At 29.5% G+C, this 13,459-nt stretch overlaps 1 protein-coding gene across 1 annotated transcript in view; it reads left to right on the top strand.

The window, feature by feature from the left end:
* LOC129975219 (neurogenic locus notch homolog protein 1-like) overlaps positions 1-13,459 on the top strand; it is a gene marked incomplete in the record, with an annotated part of 118,297 nt that overhangs the window by 54,799 nt on the left and 50,039 nt on the right. Inside the window, 2 exon segments of the mRNA XM_056088216.1 lie at positions 9,591-9,704; positions 11,400-11,516. Coding sequence (XP_055944191.1) covers positions 9,591-9,704; positions 11,400-11,516 — 231 coding nt within the window.

The following is a 13,459-nucleotide window of genomic DNA, read 5'->3' as shown; positions in this document are numbered from 1 at the left end:
TATTTTGCATTATTTTGATACACTTGTGTGAATTTATAAATATTTAGAAAGAACTTCGAAGTAATAGTATAAAAATATAGACTATAAATTCTGTTTTTTAACATAATTAAACTAAAGCTGACATTATTTCCATAAAAGAAAAATGAAAGGATCTTCATTCCCACTGCGCAAAAGATCAATTTTCAAGTTGAAGAGAAGATAGATAAATGAAATTTACTATATTACAACATTTCATGCTAAAGAAATTCACACTTTTGTCAACTAAGAGCCAGACTTCTATATACAAAAATCCAAATTTATTTAGCTTCTATTTTTTTCTCCATACTTTCAATTCTGAGCTACTTTGACCATTAGTTTCTCAACGGATTGAAAGCTTCTGGTACTTTTTATGATATTGAAAATATATATATTTTAATTAAATATATATCTTATAAATTTTTCCATTGAAATTTCAACCTGTTTGTATTCATAAACTAGAAAATATTTATACGTGATGAAAAAACATCCAATTTATTGAGAAATTATTGGGAAAAAACGCATTAACTTTTAAAATTTTTGCATAAGGATACATTACTTTTAACCAAAATTCTAAATGAGCATAAATAAAAACTTAATGACACCAAATCATGTTCATTTTATAAATCGGAATACCATAGAAGGAGACCATATATTATTTGAAAACGTGAAATGAAAGAACAAATGCGGGAATGGAAAGCTCAAAGAAATTACTATTTGAAGTTTGTTACCAGAATAGTGTAATTAAAGAGCACTGCCATCTATATTCTTTATTTGAAATTAGAAAGTTCCTAGGAAATATTTATATGAAACGGGAAGCAAATGATAGGAAAACTACGAGATGTACAAATTAAATCCAGGAAACTTTCTGATTTAGTTTGCTTCACCAGAAGCAATAGCACAAATAATACTCATGCTTAGACTTCAAAGTGCTAAAAAAGTTATATTTTTTACTGTTTGAAAACCTCTCAAGTAACCTAAATAGCTTAGTCTTTTCACCAAAATAAGAAATTAACCTTTATTTCTAAAAATATATTCGTATTTATAGCTTTGAATAAATGCAAAATTGTGTAATTTTTTTTTTGGATAATAGTGAGCTTACAAATTTAAAGCTCATTTAATAAATCTGCAGATAGGAATTTTACAATAAAATTTCAAATTGGGATGAGACTTCTAATTTTTAAACACTGTGGTGATAAGCTTATAAGCCAGATAACAGCCACGAAACACGGGCAATTGTTTTTGTATTGTGGTCTTGTTACTCGGCTGCAAACCACAAGGTCCCATGTTCTATCCTTGCACATCCCAATTCGCCACAACACCTTCAGTGCTCCTAAAAAAGGGAATTTTAAATAAAGGGTCTTTAATTGATCAATTGATTGAATTTGAATTGAAATGGCCATGAATGAACAATTAAAGTCAAAATATTCCCAAAATTGACAATATTGTGCTAGTGGTAAAGAGAGCTTATTTTCCAAAAAAAAAAAAAAAAAAAAAAAATGCCTTGTCATGAACGGGTAATGGCTTTGTATAAAATATAGCTAAACAAAATTAGACATGAACACATTAGCTTAAATTATTTTTAATCATTCTGAAACATCCTACAAACCAAGTTCAATACAGCGTGCCCATTGTCTAAAAGGAATTTAAATAGCATTATTAATTTTCTCAACAGTAGCTTTCAATATATTCGAATGAAGCAGTCTATTTCATTGTCTCCGTATCACTGTTTTCAATTCCCCAAATTGCTTATGTTATCACCATATATAATAAGAGGTTAAGAACCTTATGTTTAAGCACTCCGGAACACTCTCCTCAAGTCACTCTATATAATGACTTTAGATAACTCTCATAGCCAGAAATCAAAGAGGTTGAGATCTGTTGACCGGAATGATTGAAAAATAGGAAAATGACAACTTTACATGCAATTGTTTGACAAATGTAACATTTCTGTTCTGCATAAAAATTGCAGTGTCTAAAATGTCGTGCTATTAAAGCTCAGGCATCCCAAAAGGTCTTAGCATTGTCTATAAACGAACAACAATCATAGTGCTAATCACAAGTTCAGTTGTCGATTGCTATTGAAAGAAAAATTGTCCAATTAGGACAACAGCTGTCATCCACACCTAATGGTGACATAAAATAAATGCAATGGATGTAGGTAGATAACATAAGGGACCTGTTTGGCCCAAATCCTACAGTTAATGTGGGATTCCCATTTAAGTAAAAATGGATCTCATTAATCTGCAAGAGGTTTCATGATCAATGTTTATTAACGAAATTTCATAAGGAGTCGTTACTTACTTCTTGTAAATTTTTGAAAAAAAATCTAACGGGAAATAAAATTCCATGTTCTCCTTTAAACTATTACGAATTTGATAAACTTTTGTCCAATAGTTTTCCTTTTATAGTCATTCAATATCAGATTTATGAATCGGATCTTTTTTCCTTTTCATATACATATGACAACTGTTGGATAGATTATTTTAAAGAATCTATAAAAAAATTCTATAAACTGTATTTCAAAATATTTCCAGAAGCATTTACACATAACTAGTCGGAGATTAATATAATATTTAAAAATCTGCTTTCTATTTACCTTACATTTTTAGCCGGCTCTTTTATTGTTCATATCATTTGTTTCAAATATCTTTTGGCATTATCAGTTTGAACCTGAATGTAATATATAAAATTCTGCTCTTCTTTCTATTATTTGAAAAAATGTTTAGTTTGAAAACATGAAACTATCAAATAAAAAAAAAAGTTGAACAATGTTTTGATAAATTCCTTATCTTTCAAACAGATTTCAAATCGTATAGGTAACATTCATCTCAGATTTCACTTTCTATTTTGCTTTTATCTCACATTTTTACTTAAATGAACTTCTTTCACACTTGAAAAAAAAAACAAAATTTTGTTATAGATTTCACTCTTGTGGCGTCATTTCCAGCTATATTTCTAAGCAGATTTATCTTGCCTTTTGCTATAATCTATATGCCAATGTCAAAGAAGGAACGTAATACTCAACCCTACAATACGTCGTTTACAACACTGCAAGTTTTATTTCCATTTATAAGCTTCACATTGCTGCACCAAATTGAAATACTTTTCCACAATGCTTTTTGATAAATGTTTGTAAAAAAAAGACCGATATGTGGTAATAGCAGTAAGAATACGATTTAATCTGGAAGTTTGAAAAAATGCCAAGATGGCTCTTCTCTACCATTAAAAATACTATAACATTTTATCTTTACATTGTAAAAAATATGTTGGTAAAAAGGGACTTTTATTTTTATTGCAGAATTGCTATGATTTGATTCGTGTCACTGAGATATTGCTTAACTCATAATATAACCATTTGGCACGTTAAATTTTCTTTTAATTTCAAGAAAAAATTGTTAATTTTTTTAAATAATTCTTTTGAATTATATGCAGTTATTCCAAATACACATATTTTTTTTGTAAAAAAAAAAATTAAGTCATCAATTAATTTAGGATTAAAGGTAATATTCCATGTATACTCACTTCTCTCTTATGCATTCGACCTGATCACGTGGCTATATACAATATGCGCCAAAATATACAGTACTGAAACAAGTTCATCTCGTAAACGTGGTTGCGTTCGTCGACGTGTCATGGCTCCAGCTACACATGATCGCAGTAGTGAAGAGGAAGTTGTGCAGTTGTTGTTGGAAATGGATCTCTCGACTGAGGAAAAAGTATGTATAGTTGAGCATTATTTCCGCTCATATGGAAGTGAACCGAGTTTGGAAAAGGTGGTAGTACGATTCCAAGAGAAGTTTAATAAGTCGGCACCAAATAACACAGTTATGCTGTCTATGGTTACGGAATGAGTCAACGGAAGGGGAATGTTAAAAGAGAATGTGCTCAACTGCGAAGAACTGTGCCTACATTACGTGAAAAAATCAACTCTTTTTGCAGGAGTCTGAAGCAACTGTTGTTCCAGGAATATGTTTGAGAATGATTGAACGATACGAACACTGTCTACAGTAAGGCGGTGCACACTTTGAACACTTTCAATACACTACCGTGGTAAATCAATACTCTAATAGTGTGTATGCATGTATGTTAATTTCTTTTTAAGAAAAATAAACTCACAGATGACAATAATGTAATTTTGTTCATCTTTTCATTTCAGTACTGTGTAATTTTGTTTTTCTTTTCATTTCAGTACTGTGTAATTTTGTTTTTCTTTTCATTTCAGTACTGTGTAATTTTGTTCATCTTTTCATTTCAGTACTGTGTAATTTTGTTCATCTTTTCATTTCAGTACTGTGTAATTTTGTTCGTCTTTTCATTTAAGTACTGTGTAATTTTGTTCATCTTTTCATTTCAGTACTGTATAATTTTGTTCTTTTTTTCATTTTAGTACTGTGCAATTTTGTTCTTCTTTTCATTTCAGTACTGTGTAATTTTGTTCATCTTTTCATTTCAGTACTGTGTAATTTTGTTCCTTTCATTTCAGTATTATGTAATTTTGTTCATCTTTTCATTTCAGTGCTGTATATTTTGGCTCGTACTGTACTGTGCATAATATAATTTCTGTTTTTTAATCTAATTGATGTTCTGTTGAATTTCTAAACCCGCATTTTTATTCTCGGGTTGTATAAATATTGTCACCATAAAAATATCCTTCTGAATGAATGGAGTTCAGTAGTCAGACATTCTGTGAAAGTTGATGTTGAACCATAGTTAGGACTCTTAACCTTCACAATCACTCGACGAATACAGTGCTTTGTCTGCGTATACGATAAAATAAACAGGAAAAAATGTTACATCTAGTGAAATAAAAAAGTGTTAATTATAGTGAAAAATTGTTTCATTAAATAAATGATCACCTTATGTAATTATTACAATCAGATGCCAGAGGATTGAATTTTCATCCGTAAACTAACCTTTATTATTATCATTTAAATTTCCCGCATTTACTTGTTTTATTGATCCTAAAAATTATTGTTGAAATCTATTTAAAGCGAAGAGCGCAATATCTTTTTTACTAACAACAAGCTGGCGTGGTCTTCTTTAAACTCTCTCGCATACTCTCTAATAAACTTGCCATGGCGACACTGGCGTGCAACAATTACGATATAATAAATTTTTGAATTCAGCATTTTTACTGAATCTATATCTGTCATCCTTTGCAAGTGTTTTGGCAATTATTCCCTTATATGCAATTCATAATATCCGAAAATCGAATTTGTGTTTTAAACACATTTTTCCCCCAACCGATTATAACAAAAATTTGACATGGAGCTATAATTGCAGTAGTAAATTCATATAGAAATTTGAAAATGTAGTGTAAAAACTATATGCCAAATTTCAATCATCTAGCTCAAAGCGTTTTTGAGTTATTTTTGTCACAGATAGACAGACAAATGGACATTCTCTAAAAATGTCCGTTTTTTCGAACTCCAAGGAAGTCTAAAACTTGGAAATTTGTAAAAATTTCATACTTTCTCTATATTGCGTCTACAAGAAAGTAAAAAGTACAGGAGGCTTTTAAAGCCTTTCTTTCATTACAAAATAAAAAAATATTATGAAAGTACCATCGGATATAAAAGCATAAAAGTTTTGACACAGAATAGTCGTCCAATTTATTTTAAGTCCAACAGATAATTTAACTAATGAGAAATAGTGATTTTTACATTCGATTGTTATCAAAATTGCATCAACAAAGGAAAAAGGTCAATGCGTATTTCTATTCCATAAATTCAAATCGGCTGTCGCTATCCATTGTCAGTTTTGGAGTTGCATAACGCACAGAGTGTTTGCAATGCCTATTGAGGATAATCATGTACGCAAAGTTAGAATTTCAGATATTGCGTACAGTTTGGCTGCCGAAACGTTGGGTAATACTTGGCGAGAATCGGAATATCGCCTTGATATTCTTTGAACTACCAAGTGTTCTCACATTAAAATTTACTGACGTAAATAATTTTATTAAAAACTTTTATAAATGTCTGTACGTATTTCGAAACAATCGTATGCCAAATTATAACAGATTGTTTACAATAAAGCTTTGAAATCAGGAAAAGACTTTTTGATCACCCTGTATTTTTTAGTGAATTTTCAACCTAATTAAAAATTTTAAAAAATAAAAAAAATTCTTACTTATATAAAATTTGATGAATTTATTGGCTTAAAATACCATTACGTATATCAATTTATTACCAATAAGGTAAGATCATAAGGTAAGGGCGGTATCAACAATATATTCGGATTCAATAATGTTTTGAAAAGTAATGTAATACTTGAATCCCAATAAAAATCACACGTCAATTATAATTATGTACACTTGATATTTACGTAATATATGGTCTGTAGTGAAACGTCTCTTTTCATAAACAATTTTTAGCGAACAAGATTAATGATATTTCAAGAACTCTTACAAATTTTGGAATAAAATTTGATATGCTTATAGAAAAAAAGCTTATCGGATAAAATTGGTAGAAAAAATCTCATTTATCCATATTGAAAAAAATTCCTGAACTATTTAATTAGATATTTAATCTGCTTTTATCTAAATAAATCTGTGCATTTGAACCATTTCCGTAGATACCACTTTTATGGAATTGAGATAATGAATGCTCCAGCTATGGAGGTATCCCCCTTTTTCTGTTATTGAGCACTGTTCCTCCTCCTTTCAGGGAAGATCTCTTCACCATATTGTCTGTTGCTGAAGAATTTGTAATGCATTTTTAATTGTAATTTGATGCAGATCCTAATTACAAATATAAATTTGATGTGCTTATAGAAAAAGGCTTATCGGATAAAATTGGTAGAAAAAATCTCATTTATCCATATTGAAAAAAATTCCTGAACTATTTAATTAGATATTTAATCTGCTTTGATCTAAATAAATCTGTGCATTTGAACCATTTCCGTAGATACCAGTTTTATGGAATTGAGATAATGAATGCTCCAGCTATGGAGGTATCCCCCTTTTTCTGTTTTTCTGTTATTGAGCACTGTTCCTCCTCCTTTCAGGGAAGATCTCTTCACCATATTGTCTGTTGCTGAAGAATTTGTAATGCATTTTTAAATGTAATTTGATGCAGATCCTAATTACAAATATAAATTTTGGAAATGAAAGAAGTTCATGCTCCGAATATGTAAAGTATTCATTTGTTTTGGTATTGAATCTGTTAAACATCTATTGTAAAAATATACAGCATTAAAAATCTTGTCTCGCTCAATTTGGGCTGTTTTTGACATTTCACTATCCATTTCAAATCTATCTAAGCACCAATGTTTAAATGCGTTATTTCCAAATACATATTCCATATAAAAAAATTATTATTTTCATTCTGTCTAACATCTCGCACAATTTCAGCGGAAATTTTCCAGACACTCCATATACATATCAAACAACTCAAATTGTTTTGAAGGATGCTTTGGAAAATGTCTTTGTCTTTTTGAATAGCTTCTGATTGTTCTTTGAAGAATCATACTTTACCCTCTATCATTTTCACGTTTGATTCAAATGACCGATTGAGATTAGGACCTATGTAAATGTAGTCATCTTTATGATAAAAAGGTTTGTATCGACACCAATGAGAGTGGAGATTGTTACTGCTTTATCTGTATTATTGAAATGTGAGCTCTTATTTATTCGTCTGTGAAAGACAATCGATTCTGGAGTAGAAAGAGGAGACAAGAACTGATTCCATCCTAAGATATCAACGAGAGGTTTTTAATAAGTGAAGAAACAACATGTGGCGTTTGGAAAAAGGAGCAGTATTGCTTCTTGTTTTAAATGTTTTCTTTTATGCTCATGCTGCAAGTGTTTTAAAAACGAAGGTTGGGAATGAAACAAGTCTCTCCGTTTCATTAACTGAAAAACTGAATGGTGGTAAGTTGTAAAATTTCACAAGCACAAAATCTAAATTATAAAGCAAAATTCTTAAATCATATTATCTCTTTGTCCTACGGTCGTGCAAGTTGTAAAAAGTGAAATGATAAACAAGCAGTTTATTAAAGATATAGCTTAAAATTTAACATTAAAAGAGATCAAAAATAATAATTTATTAAAATCAAGAAATTAAAACAAAATCTTGAATGAGAAGCTTAAAGAAATGCTTTAACCCTTTAAAGGGCCATTTTTTTCTAGTCATATTATGTTAAAAAATTTTTAGGCTTGAAATTAGAATAAGAAAAGGGATTCATTTAGCTTATTAGATAAATTTAATTTGATTAATTAATAATTAAGTAACAAATCAAGACACATCATTTTGATTAAGATAAAGAACTGAAGCATCTAAATTTCTGTCTTTCTAAAAAAATTTTGTCAGAACTTATGCCAGCCTACAAAATTTCATACAAAGATTGATAAATTTGGTGGGAAACATACTTCCCACGGCCCTAGAAAGGATTAAATAAATTATAACTGTAATCAGGTGAATAATTTATTTTTTAATTTTTAATGGCTGCTTTTGAATTTTCTTCTTATAATACTTTCAGCAGCTTAATTCTGAAACAGTATTGTTCTCAGCACCTCAGGTATTTCGGACTTTATATTCATTTTTAAACTTATGTGAAAATATATTTACTTCTCTTTAAAGTCGAATAAAAAGTGTTTTTAAAAAATTATTATTATTATTAAATAAATTTCTTAAAACATGAAAAACCATTTTAAATAATTCGCTGCACTTCGAAAAATCAATAAGAAAATAGAAAACACTATCTTGTCATTCTTTAAAAAAAATCTTGTATGAGATCTTGTCTGAAAAAATTTTTGACACCAGTTATGAGAGATAAAGAAAGCATATATGAAGAACTGGAATGTTAAAACGATTTTAATAAAAAATGATGAGAAAAAAAAAGAATAGAAAAAGAGATTAAATATAGAGAAAAAAGAAGAGAGGTTGTCTGCACGCATCTTATCTCAAACTGTTGCGCCATATGAATCAATACATCTACTGTTATAAAGTGTATTAATTAGTCTACAGAAATAGTTCATAATTCTAGATAATGCACTTTTGTGAGAGGAATATCTTGGCCTAAATATTACAATTATTACAAAAAATTGCAAATTTAATTTTATTTATAGTTAAATCCTTCGTTAATTTTCCTTTCAGTTAGCATGAGAGAAGGCAAATAACTGATAAAAACAAATAGAATGGAAAATTATTTATTTAAAAATCCAAATCGTGTTTAATACAAAAATGGACTGCGCTTAAAATTTCTCAACCACTAATAATTTAAAATCAAGATACTTAAAAGTTAAGTTTAAATTCTTGTGATTACAAACACATGTTAATTCTAATGTATACTTAAATATTAAAGATATTTTAATTAAATTTTGTAGAATTTTTATTTTTCTATTAGTGAAAATTTGAATCAAAAATGCCTGTCAATAAAATTTAATTATTAAAACAATTCTGTAAAGGTCCTAAATGGCTATAAAGCATTATTTTTATGTATAGATATCTTTAAAAATCAACAAATTCCTTTAAAATAAAAAGAAATTGTTGTTGTAAGTATCAAAATTATCGACAACTTAAATAATGAATCGATTTGATTATACTTACAATTTGCTTTGGTTTCTAACTCAGAATGCAAATGTGGTGCAAACCAAGATTGTTTCTTGAAAGCCAATAATGAACCCGACTGCAGTTGTATTTTTGGATATGTCGAAAAATTGGAAGACGGCGCTGTAACTTGCTTAAGTAAGTTCCATTCAGAAATATAAATGTAATTGTCATTTTTATAAATTATCTTCTCGTATCACAAGGAATGATTTTAAAATTTCATTTATAGTTGTCATTGTCTTTTTTTATGTAGTAGAAATTAGTTTCTTTTTCTTTAAAAAAAAACTTAACCTTCAAATATTGGAGGCAACTTTCTTGTCATCCAACTGAAGTCGACAAAATCAAGCTAATAATCTATGTAAATCGTCACAGAAATTCTATATCCCTTAAATGCATTGAGATCTATGAGGCATTTATATCTATAAATGCATTTAATTTTCCCATAAATACATAAAACTGTTAACATTATTTTATTGCGTATTATTTTAAAAGACTGTTTACTGTCTGACTATTCTACTATACGTTTGCACAATAATTGCAAAATGAAGAGAGATGGATGGATAAAATTTGGTACACATTTTTAACATTATATAGACACCTGTCAAATGTTGAGCTAAATCTAATGTGGGGGTGACTGTATGTTGGTCTGTCCTTTCAGAAACATGTAAATGTGGAAAAACATGACATGAATATATTAAATATATTATATTATAGATGATTTTATAACTTACTTGTAGTTTTGTGCTAAATTTTGGTTTCATTTGGTCAATAAAAATGCGTCTAAGACATACATTTTATTTTCGGATACTATCAACTGCATGCCATGGATTAATCGCCAAAAACCTAGCCAAGGATGACACAATAGATTCAGTAAAAACGCTAAATTCATGCCAAAGGTTAATATTTCGTTACTATTGTACACCAATTCTATGCAAGAATATGCGAGAAAGCTTCGGGGAGGCCACTGCCCCTGGTTTCTATTTCGTAGTCTCCCTGAACACTTGTATGTTGAATAGTTTGTGTATTTAAGATGAAAATATTTTTAGTGTTCAAATATGAGATATTACAGCTGTAAAGTGTATAGAAATATTTCATACAATAATTTACTGCTGATGAATTCTTGGCACTCGCCATAGCATTAGCTTTGACCATAGCAATCATCAATAGTGGTCAACCATTGTAATTCAGATAGTGAAATTTGATGTTATTCACCAAATCCTGACAGCATAGTCGAGGAAACATTGCTATCTAAATGTCGACACATTTTTCGATGTAGTCTCTTCCAATTTTGATGTGTACTCATAGTAAATGCGAATCCATCAGAGAGTCATTTTTACTATCTGGATAAGTTATCCTCAACCGAAATGTAATAGAAACTCATGCATCAAAGTATGTAAAGCTCTGTATATGAATCGGCTAGATGTCCAGTCCTGACGCCTTGGAGCACTGGTCACTGGACACTAAATTTGGATTAATTACTGTTTACGTGCTTCGAAATTCGGTACTTTTCGTCTGCATCTTTTATGTGAAATTTCACTACAATAGACTTAGCTACTTTTAGGTGATCGTATGTCCTAGATATATATAATCTTATGTCTCTTAAAACTGATTCTTTTGTCAAGTTTTTGAAACAATTTGATGACTTGTATTAAAATGAAGCTTTTAGAATACATAATTTTGTGCTTGATAAAAGTTTTTGTAAAAAGAATAGTTCATTTTAATAGTAATGTTTAGATAGAAATAACTATTCTTTTGAATTAAATAATGCTTTATGCTGTATTTGGCAGCAGTTGTGATTTTTAATAATATATGTGTATCTTTTATTTTTCCCAGAGTGCAACTGCCACGAAACGCAAATATGTTTCGTAAATGATGAAGGAAACGCAGATTGTAGATGTGCTTCTGGACAAATAGAAAAAATAGATGACCAAGGCGTAAAATCTTGCCTCTGTAAGTTCTAATGAATTTTTTCTTTATGTATACCACTTTAAAGCAATTGTTGTGTTTTAAATTTAATAATATAAATTCACATGTTTTTGTAAAGGTTTCCATGAAAATTTTCATTTGATTCATTTGTTTAATGTTGAAATCTTGATCCAACCATTTTTTGTATTAAATAATTTATACCAACCGTATTAAATAATTTATATAAACATATGTGAAGGAATCTTTAACGAAATCTTTCTTTTAATTCATCTATTAATGCTGAAATTATGATCCAAGTAACTTATTTAATCTACATGAACCCCTTGTTAAATAATCAGATTGTCTCAAATTTATTTTAAAAAATTCCTAATAATTAACTTTCAATTTTACTAGTTCTACAATTTATATCATCCATTAAAAGATTAATATTTTGTAAAAAGTTCTTGTCGGGAGCTTTATGAAGCATGAAGTTCTGAGTGAGATCTCCCTTTTCCCCTCTTTCCTTTTTATATCCACGGAGTGCAATAAAGGAATTCGATTAAACTGTAGTAAATTTCTATTGAAAATAATCAACGATTTCCTTTAAGCCATAAAACAAATCATAAAATTTTCAGATGACATTTCCAGTCGAAATGTATTTCGTTGATTAGTCTAAGAATTTTAATATCAAGTAAGATAATTTTACTGTTGTGAATCTCATTTTCATGGAGAAGTTCTGTATTGCAGGTGAGAAACTTAATTAAAATGCATATTATTTCTTCGTGAAAATATAAATAATACGAATTTTCAAGAAGCAATTATAGTCTTACTCTTTCCGATAAAAATGTTCCCGGATATTCTAGGGAAAATTGTGTTGATAAATCTTTTCATTTCCTCATGAAGAACTCTTAGAAATGAAAAAATGCTAAATGATCGCAAAACCTATGATTGATTACAAAATATTAGTACAAAATAATCACTGAAGATAATAATGTGAAGTTTTTTATAAATAGTAAAATTTTTATAAATACGTAACTTTCAAGTTTAGATATCGTGGAACGGATATCGGAACTAATTCGTAAAATAAACAATGATTCAAAAGTTATTTTTTAACTAAATGACCTATATAAGGGACAAAGTCCAATATTATTTTTGATCCGATGTGACCAATCAATTATTTCTATTAAAAAAGAAATTAAGACTTCCGCACTTATTCATTCCCCCAATCATCAATATCATAAAATTCCTCTCTGGTCATTTCATATGTTACTGAACAAAAAGTGACCTGACAAATGGAATAGAATGCAAGAACCAACCATGGGCTGCATTCTTTTTTATTGTTCTTCCCAATTTCTTAGAACGTGAAGAAGAACATTTTTTTGTTGCAGAAATTTGTTGTATTTAAACATTGATAGCTAGAATGAACAAATGCTGTATTTAATAATCAGTAACAAGTGTTGGAAGTCACGTAGCGAAAACTAAAATACTGCCATCACATACTCTGAACTATAGTAATTGTTTTTATAACGGATTTATTTACAGTTTGTTGGAATACTAATACGCCTGATTTTTATGAAATATATTTTGTAGTCAGAAAATCGCTTAGCACTTTTCACAGTGCCATGTTCTCTTTAGTCTTTCTTGTAAATTTAGAAAGGACGCTTAGATGTTTTGCGATTAGTTTAGTAATATAATAAAGAAAAACATCGAACGTATTTTAACTTCCTTTTGTTACTAAGTTTAGTTTAGTTTAGTTATATATTAACGTCCCGTTTGAAGCAACACTAGGGCTATTTCGGGACGGACCTCGTAATTTTGAACCGCGGTCAGATGACGAGGACTACACCTGAGCTGGCACCCCCCTCTCCACACCACACCACACCAGCGGGAGGACGTTTGGTCATGACGGATTTAACGTGCAACTGACCCACTTGCACGACGGTTCTTTGGTGGAATCAGGTCTCGAACTTGAAACCCTCCGGTTCCGA

Source organism: Argiope bruennichi, chromosome 7, assembly GCF_947563725.1.
Source record: "Argiope bruennichi chromosome 7, qqArgBrue1.1, whole genome shotgun sequence".
NCBI classification, from domain to species: domain Eukaryota; kingdom Metazoa; phylum Arthropoda; class Arachnida; order Araneae; family Araneidae; genus Argiope; species Argiope bruennichi.
Note: the sequence above shows the minus strand (reverse complement) of the source record. Positions and strands in the feature narration are given on the sequence as shown.